The sequence below is a fragment of the Herpailurus yagouaroundi genome, unplaced genomic scaffold (assembly GCF_014898765.1).
Source record: "Herpailurus yagouaroundi ecotype Mexico unplaced genomic scaffold, PumYag 190, whole genome shotgun sequence".
NCBI lineage: Eukaryota > Metazoa > Chordata > Mammalia > Carnivora > Felidae > Herpailurus > Herpailurus yagouaroundi.
In genome coordinates, this window is record NW_024412421.1 from 24,668,014 (window position 1) to 24,683,958 (window position 15,945).

General features: G+C 46.9%; 1 protein-coding gene across 4 annotated transcripts in view; it reads left to right on the plus strand.

Annotated features, from left to right (window-relative positions):
- The window catches only part of LOC121009765 (hydrocephalus-inducing protein homolog), a 240,648-nt gene that overhangs the window by 153,673 nt on the left and 71,030 nt on the right, over positions 1 to 15,945 (plus strand). For all 4 annotated transcript variants that reach the window (XM_040443058.1, XM_040443059.1, XM_040443060.1 and 1 more), the window contains exons 35-44: positions 5 to 167; positions 1,875 to 2,498; positions 4,485 to 4,706; positions 7,431 to 7,639; positions 7,860 to 8,042; positions 8,952 to 9,071; positions 11,702 to 11,861; positions 11,966 to 12,138; positions 12,763 to 12,961; positions 15,510 to 15,609. In XM_040443058.1, coding sequence (XP_040298992.1) covers positions 5 to 167; positions 1,875 to 2,498; positions 4,485 to 4,706; positions 7,431 to 7,639; positions 7,860 to 8,042; positions 8,952 to 9,071; positions 11,702 to 11,861; positions 11,966 to 12,138; positions 12,763 to 12,961; positions 15,510 to 15,609 — 2,153 coding nt within the window. The remainder of the gene's footprint in view (positions 1 to 4; positions 168 to 1,874; positions 2,499 to 4,484; positions 4,707 to 7,430; positions 7,640 to 7,859; positions 8,043 to 8,951; positions 9,072 to 11,701; positions 11,862 to 11,965; positions 12,139 to 12,762; positions 12,962 to 15,509; positions 15,610 to 15,945) is intronic.

Genomic DNA, 15,945 nt, shown 5'->3' on the forward strand with positions numbered 1-15,945 from the left:
GAAGGGAGCTGGAGAGGCTGGCAAGGGAGATGCATGAAAAGAAGTTACAGCAGGAGCTTGAGCGGCAAAAGGAAGAAGATGAGCTAAAACGGAAGGTCAAAAGGCCAAAGCAAGGACCAGTAAAGGAGGAACCTCCCACAAAGAAATCTCAAACAGCAAACCGGCAGGTAGCAACCCTCTCTTGCTCCTTAGCAAGAAGCAGAACAGAGAGAGCATACATTGTAACCAGCCCATCAATTCAGTACTTTCCCTTCCACAAAATTGACCTGATACTGTTTGGATTTTGCAGTGGAGCAGAAGGTAGGAGGGAAGGGGCCAACATTTGTCACAGGCTGATTGTGTGCCAGGATCCCTGGCTGCCCTTTATGTAATTCTGTCATTTTGGCCTCCCTCCCACCCTGTGAGGTTCAGAGCCATGAACCCTGCCTGGGGTTGAAAGAGACAAAGTCGTGGGTATCAGACCTCCCCCGGTTACGTCTGACCTCAGTCATTGTACTTTCCACTGTACCCCGCCCTCCCCATAAGTCCCCTGGATGGTGCTGAATAGGCTGGTATTCACAGTTTGCCTCAGTAAGCCACAAAGTCAGTAGAGCCCCGGTGTTCAACCAACAGCTTATCTTGACAATGGTCAAGGAAGGCACTGCAACATAAGCTTGTCCTTGCAGACAACTAGTGATAGTTTACCAGCCTGCCAAGCTTAGCAGTCACATCTCTGGGGCCATGACCCAGGAAGGCAGAACAGCCAACACAGCACCAAGGGTGGTGCTCACAGCCCGGGAGGGTAGCTAGCCAGCTGGTGGGCACTGAGGGTGCTCTGAGGGTGAAGCTAAAGCCAGACAAGCCAGACTCCCAGACAAGATGCAGACTGGTCCCAGTAGATGAGCAAGGCACAGTGACCACATCTGAGCAGACACAAGGGCAGAGGAATTAGGCTTCAGCGGCCACAGTCAGGTAGAGCTCAGGAAGGAGCAGGGTCTGAGCGTGCAGAAACGGCCCAGGCTTGGGAGCAGAACCAAGCACAAGAAGCAAGAAGGCCTGGACTCTCTGCTGTACCTGGCTTCCGGCTGCTCTGTGCTGGGCTCCTGCAACCTTCCAAGGGCAAGCCTTCCCTGCCCCTCTCTGGCCGCTCCTTCCACACAGAGTCCTCTGCCTGAAATCTGTTGTCCGGACAGAACTTTCGGTGTCTTGGCAGTGACTCTACTGACAGTGGAGAAAGACACAGTAGTAGCCAAGCCCCTCCCCTCCATACTCAACTAGGTGAGTGACCCCTCCAGGGGACAGCTCTACCCAGCACTGACCTCCTAGCTGCATTGGAGATGAGACAGAGGAGTGGTACGGTGAGGCGCTGAGGCAAGGGGGAAGCCAACCCAGCGAGCCTGCCTCAGAGCCCAGCTTTATGGAGGAGGCGCACTTTCAGTGGGAAAGGGGGTTCTGGGCTGCTCTGCAGGCAGTGAACATTCGGCTAGACTTCATGTCATCAAAGAATGGACAAAAACCTCTGGGGCCTCCCCAAGGATTCCATCCAGAGGGGAAGAAAATCAGAGCCCACAAAGCAAGTTTAAAAGGGCAGGAGAAAAAGAATGAAGTTGGTTTCTCTAGGCCAGGTTAATTAAATAAATAGGTATTTTTTAAAAGCCAGGGCACAGCCAAATTCTTAAACTCCTGTTTGTTCCCCACGAAGGACCGTGGAGAGGATATTTTAACAAGGACCCCCCAAGATGACACAGACACAGACATAGCCCCTGGGTCTGTAAGAGGCACCTGGGGCTCTGTGAGGCCTTCTTTCAGAACACAATATCCTCTTGCTCTCATTTATGCCGTTGTTCTCCAGTAAAGAAATGTTTTAAGCATGTTTTATGTGTTTTGCCTCCTAGATTCTTACTTTTTCCAAACTAGATGTCAAGATGGATGCAGTAGAAAGGAAAGTATCCATCAGGGAGCAGTTAACCGAGAAGGAGGAACTGACAAAGAAGAGAAGGAACCAACTGGCAGACCCTCACGTGGTTGGGTCTCCCCTTGTCCAGGAGCCAGAGGACAGTGAGGGGGACCTCCTGAAGGATGCTGACAAGCACCTGGCCCACAAGTTTAAGACCTATGAGCTGACTCTCAAAGATGTTCAGAACATCCTCATGTACTGGGACCGGAAGCAAGGCATTCTGCTGCAACACATGGGCACCGAGGACATACCCCACGAGGCTGATGAGCAGCGCCAGGTTCCTTCGGGTGGGCGCCGAGGCCGCAAGGACCGGGAGAGGGAGCGTGCAGAGAAGGAGAGAGCCGAGAAGGAGCGCCAGGAGCGGGAGAAGGCTGAGAGGGAGCGTCTGGAGAAGCTCCGGGCTCTGGAGGAGCGGAGCGATGGAGGAGAGGCTGATGGGGAGGAGGACCATGAGGGGAAGAAGGATCTAGGCGTGCCATTAATAAACATCCAGACACCTGACATGGAAGGCTTGAACTGGAAGCAGGCCCTGGACAATGACAGGCTTCCCAAAGGGGATCAGGTACAGACTCTTTTCCAGGACGCAGATGTAATGAATGGGGTAGCAGGTATTGTACTAATTACCATTAAGGTGTTTCTTTCTGTATCCCCTTAATTCCGTTAATATCTGATTAATCCCTTGGATATAAAACAACAGTGGCTAAAAGGACCTATTTCTAGGTGAAAATCCATACAAAGCTCCACAGATCTAAATTACTCTATCTGACCTCATAAAAAACTGTCTATAGGGTTGATTTTTAATATCAATAATACTGGTGTTACAGGCTGGCAAGGTAGGTACGCTGTAGGGTGAAGCAAGAGGCTCAACTACTTTAAAATCTTGTTCCCACAAGTTCTTATAGTGACAGAAATCATACTATTTATCAAATAGCCTTTGGCCCTAGAAAATATTGCATATCCAGAAGCCTCTTGGGTAATGGTTTGAAGGAGACGGTTACCATAGCCTTTTGTCTGAGGAAGAACTTCTGTAAAGCACCAGAAAGCAAATAGTTTAGGCTGCGGGTCATACAGTCTCTGTCACAACCACCACCAACATATAAATCAATGATTTTGTTCCAATACAACTTCATTTACAAAAGCAGGTAGCAGGCCAGTCTTGACCAGGGGGACACAGTTTGCTGATCTCTGGTTTCGTCTATAAGAAATTAGACACAACCTTAACAAGGAGAGAACAGAGCCTGGGAGGAATGTATGGCAGGTAAGGGTAATGGGAGGACACGGGTAATTCCACAAGGGGGCACATTAGGGTGTGGTTTGGCCCCACAGCAGCAGGCCAGGCGGGCCAAAGGGCAGAAGACCGTTGGAGGACACAACACCACTCGTTTTACAGTTCCGCCTCCACTCAGCCTTAGATAAGGCATCATGGCCGTTTTTCCCCTAGAATTATGTTTTTTTTAAAAAAGAACATCTTCTCATCTTGCTTTGTGCTCCAGTACTATAGCCAAGATGATCTGCTTGCCTTTTTGTTTTCTCTCCACACTCCAAGCCATAGGTTAGACTGTTGGTTATAAAGTTCTTTAACCCTGGCTCTATTAATTTAACAATTGGTACAACTGTTCATTCCTTTCCCTCGCAGACATTCAAACCCTGGGAGTTAACGCTAGCTAAGCATTAGGTCTTTAGCCACCTGCCCTGCAGTTCAGAAACCCAGGATTCCATGAAGACTGTTGCCTGCTTGGCCTAATAGCCCATTTGGTCCACAGAACGGGTGCTCTGGTGGGCTGTAACACCATTGTGATGATGACAAATCTAGAGATAGCATGCTTATTCTGAGGGGCTCCATGCTGAGAAGGAAGTTGCTGCTAAATTTTAAAGGCATCTGCTCTGGAAGATGCTCCTTCAGTATATATGACAGCAGAAGGGGAGAATGCTGTAGGAATGAATGTTCTCTTTGGTTTCTTTTTGACTTATCTCTTCCTTCCCATCCTTTACCCCATTCCCAGAACCTTGGCTTTTTTCTTCTTTGCCATATTTGACCTGCTCTGACCCTATCTTTCAGCATTAGAAGGAAAGAACATTTAAAGGTGAAAGAACAATTAACACGGGATCTGAAAACAGATGGAACAACTCTGTACTATAGACATCAGAGCCTTAAGAGCTAGTCTCTAAAACATAGTTTTGAGTGCCTACTATGAGCTAGGCCCTGTGCTATATTGTCCTGGTTCTTGTCCCAGTGGAGTTTATGTAACATCCAGCTGCAGAGACAGACACAGTAGGGTGACAAGGGCGATGATGAGAGAGGTACAGGGAGCGTGCAGCCACAGCAAGTGCCCCAGCCTGGTCTAGGGGTGTGGGGATCTAGAAACACCTACAGAGCTGTGTCAGAGGTCTTTCACACCCCTCCCCTGACACATGCGCATAGCAGGGGCATCTCCCAAGAATGTTGAGGAAAAGACAGGAGGGTCTGAACCACCCTGTGCTCACTCAGGGAGGAGCTGGGGGAACCCTACCCTGTGCGTAGGAAATTAACCATGGGCTTTTCCTTTAGATCCTGGACATCTTGGGTCTGGGTTCCTCTGGCCCACCCATCCCACCTCCGGCCTTATTTTCAATCATCTCCCACCCCCTGAAGCGGCTGCCTCCGGCCACAACAGAAATCCTGAAGCATTTTGTGTTTGTGATCCCACCACCTGAAGAGCTCTCCCTGCAGAAGGAGAAAAGAGGAGGGGAAGCAGAACCAGAGCATTCAAGCACTGTGAGCTCTGCAAAGGTAAGGAGCAAGCCAGCTGCTTGCCCTCCTGACCTTGGCGGGAATTCAGATGGGCAGAAAGAGGCCACTTTCCACATGGTCAGAAATTGAGTACAGCGTTGGCTGTGATGCTCACTGATGTGCTTGCCTTTGACTCATCAGGGATCCTGCCTGGGGACCCCGCATGAGCCTCTCTCAAAATGGCTCATTCTCATCTCCCACCCTTTCCAGCCCCCGTGGGATGGTCTAGGGAACTTGTTGAATTGCTCTGAAGCTTATGTGTGAGAAACAATTAAGCAAGACCAGCTCTTTTAGAAAAAAGATATTAGAATGTATTGGGAAGCTAAGGTAGTTCACACAGGGCATGAGAATACAAGAATCAACAGACACGAATTAAGGGAAGACATAGCACTAGAAAAAGGACAGATTACCAAAGAATTTATCAAGGGAAGATTAGATATTTTGGTAAACTCACTTTTTATCTCTTTATTGACACAAGGCGGTAAAATTAATTCCAGCTGGGTTAAAAATGTAAGCAATCTGAGGGCACCTCAGCTCATTTGGTTGAGCATCCGACCCTTGATTTCAGCTCAGGTCATTATCTCACTGTGAGTTTGAACCTAGCATCGAGCTTCATGCTGACAGCATGGAGCCTGCTTGGGATTCTCTCTCTCTCTTTCTCTCTCTCTGCCCCTCCCCTACTCTCTCTCTCTGTCTCTCAAAATAAATCAATGAGCCTTTAAAAAATTCAAAATATAAGCGATCCAAATGAAATCATATAAAAGTAAAAGAAAATAGATATGTAATTAATAGAATAAATCACAAAGGAAAAATAGATTTGACCAATAATATGCAGAAGGTATATATATTAAGAACTATAGATGGGCTTTTTATTCCCAGAGGAGTGTGGTGGCCCCAAATTTGAATCTCTCCACACAGCCTCCTACAAAACATACACCCCAGCAAGAATAATAAAATCACCTGGGGGTGCCTGGCGGGGTGTGCTCAGTCAGTTGAGCATCCGACTTCCACCCAGGTCATGATCTCGCGGTTCATGAGATTAAGCCCCACATCAGGCTCGGTGCTGACAGCTCAGAGCCTGGAGCCTGCTTCAGATTCTGTGTCTCCCTCTCTCTCTTCCCCTTCCCAGCGCATGCTCTGTCTCTCTCTCAAAAAAATAAATAAATAAGTAAATAACAACATTTAAATAAATAAATAAAATCACTTATAGGCTCTGCCTAAGGCTCAGTTAGGTGAAGAGACTGCCCCAAACTGCTATTTACAAGTAAGAAACTGTCATCTGAGGGACACCTGGATGGCTCAGTCAGTTGAGCATCTGACTTCAGGTCATAATCTCGCAGTTCGTGAGTTCAAGCCCCATATCTGGCTTGCTGTTGTCGGTAAGGAGTCAGCTTTGGATCCTCTGTCCCTGTCTCTCTGCCCCCTCCTCTCTCTCTCTCTCTCTTTCTCTCAAAAATAAGTAAACATTTAGAAAAAAAAGAAATCATCATCTGAGATCAGCAGCATGTATAGGCAGGCCTTTCTAGAACAGAATCCAAATAAAAAAGATTAAAAAATTGCCAACATCAGAGGTGACTATGACACCAAACTCTTTCCTTAAAATGAGCCACAAACAGAAAAAGATTAAGCATTCTTTAACTTACCATTTTAGGAGGAACTCTAGTTCATCCCCAATTAGCAGAAGAAAGTTCTTCATTCTGGAAGAATGGCAACTAAAACTATAAAAAGAAGAGTAGAATTAGAAAAACACAGGGCGCCTAGGGGGCTCAGTCGGTTAAGCGTCCAACTTCGGCTCAGGTCATGATCAGATCATGAGTTTGAGGCCCGCATTGAGCTCTCTGCTGTCAATGCTGAGCCTACTTCTGACCCTCCGTTCCCCGCCCCCCTCGGCTCCTCCCCAGCTCTTGCACACATGCTCTCTTTCTCTCTCTCAAGAATAAACTTTTTTTAAAAAAGAAAGAAAAACACTATTCTGTTATCCTCAGAAAAGTATTAATTGAGGAGCACCAACTTATACAAAACAAAAAGCAGTACTTTGTTGGGGAACAAGATGCGCACCGCGAGACCAGAGCATCATCCCACAGGTGACTAGCCAGCTGCAAAAGGAAAAGCCCACTTTACCGTGGCCACGTCTGGCGGGCAGCACTCCAGCCACGTGAACACACTGCGTCTGTAATCATGGGTCGACATGGCATTTTGTCCCTCATTATGATGGAGTGTGATATATACCGCATCCTCTATGAATCAAATCAAGCTTTGAAGCCTAATTTTTGTCTTACAAAAAATACAGGGAATAAAGGAATAAGTGAAATGACCCCCGAAAATAGTCAGAAAATTTCAGAGTTTGGAATATTCTATCAGAACACGGGTCTGGTCTGTCCCAAAATCAATGTCACTGGGAGGAGATGAGGGGTGTAGAGTAAAAGGTACTAAGAAAACACAACAAAATGCATATGGGAGCATATCCCCTGCAGCTTCAAGCTTTCTCTAGGCTTTGGCCTCCTCCTCGGGGAATGGGATGCCAGGAAAAGCTCCGGACTCCTCTCCTCTTCTCCTACTCCTCTTCTCTGCTAGGATAGTTGGCTGGGCCCTCCCCTGCTCTAGGCAGCCACCAGCATCCTGGACCTGCAGCGCGGCCATCCCAGACAGCAGGCATGTTGTAGTTGTCTCTGTTCATGTGTATGCAGATGAGTATTTAAGACCTCGTGCTTGTTCTTAATCAAGGCGCAGGAGGAGCAGACCACCTCCTCCAAGGGGAGCAGACAGAAACTGAAAGAAAAGGCAGATCAGGTCCGAGACACTCAGAAGGACAAACGTCGCACGGCCTTCAGCAGGAAGGTCTTTTCTGGGGCAACGTCTGGAGCCATTGCCCCCCTGTCAGACACGGAGCAGAACAGCTTCTCTGGGCAGTTGTCTCAGGAGAAGTTTACCAGGTGGGCCTCTGGACCACCCGGGGGTGGGGGTAGTTTTGAAGCCCAAATAGAGGGTGTGGCTGACACAGTGCCTGAGGGGAGAAGGGCCGTCCTGCCTGCGGGACCCTCTGCGTGATTGTGCCCAACCTTGGCAGGCGGGGACACCTCCCAGGCAGCTGTCCTGCCTGCTCCTGCCCCAGAGGAAGCCTTCTCTCTTTAAAAGCCCCATGGTCGTTGGCAGGCTGAACCATTTCCGGTGGATCGTGCCAGCCAACGGTGAGGTGACCTTACGAATACACTTCTCTTCTGCCGACCTTGGGAACTTTGACCAGACATTTAACTTTGAGATCCTTGGGACTCACCGCCAGTACCAGCTTTACTGCCGAGGCGTGTGCAGTTACCCGTACATCTGCCAAGACCCAAAGTAAGTCCGTTGTACTTTGAAAGAGAGAGTTGACAGAAACACTTTTGTTTTCCCACGTGGCACTTTGAGCAAGGTAGCTCTCCCTACCAATGTGGGCCGGGGTCTGCCAGCTGTACTGGGCATCAGTGTCTTGGACACTTACAAAGCCACAGGAATGTCATATGCCATGAAACTGAGCTATGGAGCACGTCAGTAGATGTCAGGCCGGCAAAATGTCCTCCTCTGGTGAGTTAGTTGGCTTATTTAACTACTGAGCTAATTTAGGCAGATTTGGTATGTACCATCAGACTTTTTCTCCTGTAATATCACTAAATGTGTGAAAGTCCACAAGCGGACTTTTATTCTGAGCTATCAAACACCACTGCGCCCCTTATGCACAACATAAGCTACCAAACACCACTGCGCCCCTTATGCACAACAGTCACCTGGCTGAGCAAGCTAGTGACACAACCCCTCTAGGGGAAGAGGCCTTTTATAGCTTGTCCACCAGGAAGACGTTTTTTGCAATTCTCACCAGGAGGCCACACTGGACAAGGAACTCAGAAGCTAGCTAATGTCCAGAACTAGTTTTCCATAGGGGTTGTTTTTGTAGCTGGGCACCCTAGAACAGGAAATCTAGCTCAGCTCTATCATCAGCCCCTCATTATTGAAGTCTCCACTGGGAATCTTTTTTCTCAAGTTCAAACCATTCTATCATCCCAGGGGTGGTGGGATGGAACCCATCCCAGGGGTGGTGGGAGGGAACAGGACCAAAGGCTCAACTCAGGTCCTCAAATTAAGAATCATTCTGTCTCCAGACACCTGAACCCTTTGCTGAACAGGGAATATTGGGTTTATGTAAACATCAAGTGGAGACATCGAACTTCCACTCAGAGAGCCTCTCTTCCTCTCTTCTTCCTCTGTATTCAGAGTGGTATTTCCTGAGCAGAAGACAGACATGAAGACAAATGAGGTCATCTTTAAGAAGTATATTATGAGCATGGAGAAGTTTTACTTCGGGCCACTGCTTTGTGGAAAATCAAGAGATAAGTAAGTGTTCCATTATTTCAAAACAGATTTCAGACTCCAAGTTGGACTCATGAATAATAGTGCAAAGCAGGATTGCCATGTGGATATAGTTTTTATAAGGCTGCCCCAGTTAGCCCTGAGCCACAAATCAGGAGAACTGGGTTCTTGTGCCCCGAGTTCCTACTAAGCACCCAGATGAATGCGGACACCATCTTCCCAGATGGAAAATCCCAGAGGAGGACCAGTTTTGTTGGAGAAAGGGTAGGATCAAGAGTTGACTTTGCGATATGTTGTTTGAGATGCTTAGGAAGTATAGCTAGTAGCCACAGAAAGCAAAGAATAAGCTCTGTGGTTTTTGTTCTCAGAGGACATCCATGGGATTCAACAACATGGAGACCATAGGGGCCTTAGCAAGGGTCCTTTTAGGGATTTCTGAGGATGAAACCCAAGCAAAGTGAGTTGAGGAGTCAGTGGCTGGTAAAAGGAGGGAGATGGAGTGTGAAGATAGTTCTTTGGAAAGCTTGACTGTGAAGAAAGAGAGGCAGTCAAGGATGAGAGGGAGACATGGAGTCCAGGGAACACTGCTCACACACTGTTGTTCTTATGATGTTGGGATGCCAAGAGGACACAGGGAGGAAGAGGTCAGAGTTTTGAGAGAAAGTAAGGGCCATCAGTGGTACAGCTCCCTGAGACTACACAATGGGATACAGAGATGCTGTTCTTGCCAGGAAGAGGGGCCACCACCTCCTACTAGGAGAGAGGAAGGCAGATGGCTTCAGGTGCAGATTTGGTCGAAACAGTGAGAAGGTTCCCATGCAACCGTCTATTTTCTCCGTGACACATTTTCAAGGTCATCCCTAACAGGGAGGGAAGTGGAGGGAAGATAAAATTGTTGAGAAAATGTAGAGCAGATTAAAGAGTTTTTGTGGAAAGCTGGGGAGGTAGAATGCTAGAGAAACAGATTAAAGTTGTCAGGCAAAATTGAGTGCCCCAGGTGAGGGTGATGGCCATACATTTCTAGTGAGACCAGTTTGTTCGGTCACATACAAACTTCCCATTGTGTAGGCAGGGAGGTTAAGACCAAAACTGGACCCAGTTCTAGCCACGTCTTAATTCAGTCTAGCATTGATTGTGATAAGTAGAGAATGTTTCTGTTCTCACTGACTTGGTGCAACTAACGAGCCCTCTTTGTTCTCCAGTCCCTTAATACCCGGAGTTTATTTCCTAAGAGGCTGGACCAGAAAGCCCAGATGAGGAGGGTTGGCTGACAATGGAGTGGATCTTCAAGGCCCAATAGAAGGGTTTCAGAGAGAGACGGAGGGGGGTCAGGTTGATGGACATGATGTACAAAGCAGCCAAGGTCAGAAGTCAGGGAAATTATGGCCATTCAGAGAGGCATGTGTTCTGGCAGTGGTGGAACCAACCAGAATTTGGGGCCAGACAGCGCTGGTCCAGAAGGAGAGGATTACAGTGGCCCAGAAACAAGGCCCAGTACAATCGGTTATTATTTATTTATTTTCTTAAATCTTGCTGAGCCTCAATGTTCTCATCTGCAAAATGGGAAAATAATAGCACCCACCCACAGATTTGTGAAACTGAACTGGATAATACACATGAGACTTAGCACAGTGCTGGATGGTGGCGGTGACCAGTTAGATATGAAGGTCACCCCCGCTTTGGTGTTGACACTGAGAAAATTCTGTCTCTATGACCCTGACTTGGTCTCTGCCATTTGCTCTCCTTCTTTCCTTTATCACTGTCTATCCAAAAAGCTTTTCAGACTGTTTCTGGGCAGCAGTGAAGAGTATGGTGACTCTGTTTTCCTGACCTGTGCTCTGACTTCTGATGATGAGCATCTTCATTGGCATTCCTTGTACCTTCTGTGATTCCTTTTCTGTTCAGTGCCATTAATTGAGCAGCTTCTAATGCCAACAGTTCTCAACTCTGTGGAGAGTCACGAAGGAACAGAAACAGCCTTGTACGAACCACACCAAATGAATGTACGTCACAACAGTAACATCTTGTACAGGTCTAGGAGGAGGAGGTAAAGGAGGTCATCTCTAAGACAGATGTGAAATAATGTTACTCAAAGGTTCATGCCTCCTGGGAAGATAAGCCCTGGGAAGGATAGAGCTGCCTGGTTCTTTTAGAATTCTTTGCCATGATAGCTGCCACTGCATTTATACTCATAGAAATCCTAACAAGTATTATCTTCCCCTCTTAGAGATGAGGAGACCAAGGCTTGCAGGGAGAGGGGTCAGGTCATAGCCACCAGTCTCCACAAGTGCACAGCTTGTGTTCTTAGCTGCCACGCTACTGCCTCAGTGAACCATACTACTCTTTGTACACCCCACAATCTCCTTTTCCACCTGAACTCTCAGTCAGTGCTTGCATCCACATCCCTAATTCTTTTTTTTTTTTAATGTTTATTTTGAGAGAGAGAGAGAGAGAGAGAAAGCAAGTAGGGGAGCAGCAGAGAGAGAGGGAGACAGAATCATAAGCAGGATCTGTGCTTTCATCGTGCCTGAGCTTGAACTCATGAACTGTGAGATGGTGACCTGAGCCAAAATCAAGGGTCAGACACTTAACCGACTTAGCCACCCAGGCGCCCCCTCCCCGCCGCCACATCCCTAATTCTTGTTCATTTACAGGTACAAGTCATCCTTGTTCCCAGGCAACATGGAAACATTGACAATCCTGAACAATTCACCAATGGTTGCAGAGGTGTTCTTCTGCTTTCAGAATGATGTCAAAGCAAACACCTACTTCCTGGAGCCCATCAACATGATTCTGAAACCCAATGAGAAGCAGGTATAGTCACCTGGAAACAAGTCCACCAGGGCAAGTCTTTCTTGGGAAATTTGACACCTTGGTGTTCTCAGCATAAATGTATTTTGTTTTGACTCTTCCTTTAGATGCTGAACATATGGGCCTACCCTACTGCAGTTGGTGTCTTTGACGACTGCATTGTCTGCTGCATCAAGGAGAACCCAGAGCCAGCGGTCTTCAAATTAAGCTGCCAAGGGGTCCGCCCAGAACTAGAGCTGGAACCCAGGCAATTGCATTTTGATCGGCTCTTGCTGCACAGGTCAGAATTCTGGATGATACGAGGACTGCAATGGAATTTAAAGAACATTTAGTTCCAGGGCAACCAACTCATCCCGATTTTCTCAGGACTTTTCTAGTTTTAGCACTGAAAGTCTGCATCCTGGGAAACTTCTAGTCTTGTGCAAGCCAAAATGGTTAATAATCGTATTCAGTTCACAAATTAACTTGATTTCAGTGGGGTTCAGGAAGCACCCCCATTCCCAGTATCAATTGCCAAAGTGTGTGCATATTTGCAGTTTTCTCAGAAGAAGGTCTCACTTTTTTCCAGGTTCTCTAGGCAGTCCATTACCCTAAAAGGTTAGGAATCCTTGGTCTAGAAATTGGAGCCTAAAGAGAGAATACTAGACCAAAACTGGAACTTAACATATTCATTCACTGGCTTCATATTATTCTAAATAGAATGTTTACTTCTGGGGCTACTAGAAGAGAATATTGTTATGATATGTATCCTGCATTCCTTGATTGTTAACACCAGGTCCCATTACCTGATAAACACTGGTTCGTGAACTAAGCAATGATTGAAATAACCAGAAGTGCTTTTTCTGACCCACCATAATAAATCAGAATCATTTGAAACTGACAAAATTTCTTTTGGTCCCTGCAGAAAAGAATCCAAGGTAGTTCTTCTCCGTAACGTCACACCCCTGCCCGTGGCCTGGCGGGTCACCAGCCTGGAGCACCTGGGTGATGACTTCACTGTGCCCACCATGCAGGGGACCATCCCCCCCAAGGCTGAGTACAGCCTTCAGGTGCACTTCCTGCCCTCCAAACCTGTCAATATCAAGAGGGTGATCCGGTTGGAGGTGAGGCTTCACTTATCTTCAGACTTGGTCATCAAATGTGTACATATTGGGTTCCCTGATAGACACACATACACACACCCACACACAACCACAGCCAGGTTTCCCTCTTACATGCTCCCAACTGATCCCCATTTGACAACCATCAACCCACGGTGTCTCATTCTGCACACAATTGTAAGCTCCATAAAGGCAGGCTCACTTGTGGCTGATTTCCTGGTGCCAAGAACAGAGCACTCATTCAATGCAGAGTGAGTGACTGACTGATGGTGTTACTATCCCTTTGTAAGCATGAGATTCCTGATTTCACACTCCCAAACCCAGTCACCGCTTAGATCCCTGTCTCCATAAACATCACCTTTCGCCCGGGTGCTCCCAACAGACACCTAGGAACCATCTTTGATTCCCTCCTTGCCATGGCAGCCTGTGTCCGGGCCCGTCCCCCTCCAAGTCTTGTTAGTTCTGTCTCCCAGGATACCTCCCACCTGCCCGCTCCTCTGCCCTCACCGCTGCTGCCACCCTTGCCCAGGCTGTCTATAGCATCTCTCGCCTGGACTTCGGCAGAGGCCCATTCCCCACCTGGGTCAGTCAGGTCAGGCCCCTCTCCTTCCAGCAGCACTCTGCTGGCTCCAGCTGTAGTGAGGATAGAGCCCAGGGTCCCCTGCTTCTCAGTCCCTGCCTGCCTCAGTATCCAACCTCGCTCTCACTCATAGGCTCCATCATGTGGTCTCTTGGCTTTTTCCTGCCTCAGGCCTTTGGCCTTGCAGCAACCCTGCCAAGAATGTCACCCCCAGGTTCTGTGAGGTCCGCTAAACAGCACTGCTCCAACTGGGTTCCCCTAGTCACCGCATCAAGGTAATCTCCTGTTCTGTGCGATCACTCGCCATGTCTTCTATCCTTCAGAGCATCTCCCCCTTTCAGATATCCTGTTTCTTTATCTACTTTCTTATGTGAACTCCATCAGGGCAAGATCTTGCCTGACTTGCTCATCATCTGTATTCATTTCCAAGGGCTGACGTAAACAAATGCCCACAAACTAAGTGGCTTAAAACAACACACATCTATTCTCTCACAGTTCTGGAAGCCAGAAGTCTGAAATCAAGGAGCCTGCAGGGTCATACTCCCTCTGAAGACTCCGGGGGAAGAATCCTTCCTTGCTTTGTCCAGCTTCTGGTGGCTCCAGGTGTTCCTGGGCTTGTGGCTGCATCTCTCTAACTCTGCCTCCGTCTTCACATGGCCTTTTCTGTCTGCATTTCCTCTTCTTCTGTCTCTTATAAGGACATTTGTCATTAGGTATAGGGCCCACCCAGATAACCCAGGAAGATCTCACCTCAGGATCTTTAACTCAATTACATCTGCAAAGACTTTTTCCAAATAACGTCACCTTCCTAGGTTGCAGGGGTTAATACGTGGCCACCATTCGTTCCACTACCCCATCATGCCCCCAGTGTCTAGGACAGGCCTATACGGAGAAGGTACTCAGTAGAATCTGTAAAATGAACTAACGAATGAATGAATGCCAATGACTTTTTGATGCTTGAATCAATTCCGCAACAATCAAGGATAATCAAGGGATTATCCAAGCTTCTCTTTGAATACTTGTAGGAATAGAAAACTTACCAATACTCAAAGCAGCCTGATTTTCCTTGGAACAGGTCTGACTATTAATTCTTCCTTGGGTTGAGTTCATATTTCCAACTGTAATTTACATGAGTTAATCCTGTTGCTACTTTGGGGTCCACTCACTGGATCTAATCTCTATTATCACATACCTATGACAGTCTTTAAGATAGCTGAACACAGATACTGATAGATTCATTTAATCAACAATTGTAGTGTATGAATATCAGACGATGAAAGTCAGCATTTTTTAAGTTTATTTTTTTATTTTGAGAGACAGAGAAAGAGAGAGAGAGCATAGGCAGGGGAGGGGCAGAGGGGAAGGAGAGAGAATCTCAAACAGGCTCTGCACCATCAGTATACAACCCAATATGGGGCTCGAACTCATGAACCATGAGATACAATGATCTGAGCTGAGATCAAGAGTCAGACGCTTAACTGGCTGCACCACCCAGGTCAATGTTTTAAACACCAGTCTTGGGGCTCTGTGCTGGGCATGGAGCCTGCTTAAGATTCTCTCTCTCCCTGTCCCTCTGCCCTTCTCCCCTGTTCTCTCTCTCTCTCTCTCTCTCTCTAATAAATAAATAAATAAATATTCTAAAGAGCACTTTTCTGCAGTGTATACTCACAACGCCAACTTCAATAATGTAGTGGCAATCATGCAAATATTTAAAACCCATAAATGGACAAGATGAAAAATACAGGTCCTTTTTCCCATTCTTATATTTATTGTCTACACTGGCACTTCCCAGAGGATGTTATGAGTATACTAATCATACCAAATGCTCGCTGAAGTCCAAAGCTAAATACATCTTATAAATATTCTACACCATGCCTCCTTCTCCATCATTCCCACTGCATGGTACATAGTTCAAGCTCCAAGCATCCTGTGGATCTTGCTTTTATTCAAGAATTTCTCTTACCCCAACAGGTTTTAGATGCAGACAATCTTGTTGGTGTTGTTCAGATTGAAAACATCATGGTCTTTGCAGAGTCTTACGACGTTGCCTTGGACATCACCTTTCCCAAAGGTCTGTTGACCCCTTCAAGGAATGGGTGTTTGGAAGTCACATCTTTCAGTGCAGTATATTTCTTGTTTGTTTTTGTTTTTTTTTATTTAAATTTTAGTTAACCAATATACAGTACAATATTGGTTTCAGGGGTAGAATTCAGTGATTTATCACTTACATACACATACAATGCACAGTGCTCATCCAGACAAGTACTCTCCTTAGTACCCATCACCCATCTAGCCCATCCTCCACTCACTTCCTCCATCAACTCTTGGTTTCTTCTCTATCATTAACATTCTCTTGTGGGTTGTTTCCCTCTCTTCTCTTCCCACCCCCTTCCCATATATTCATCTG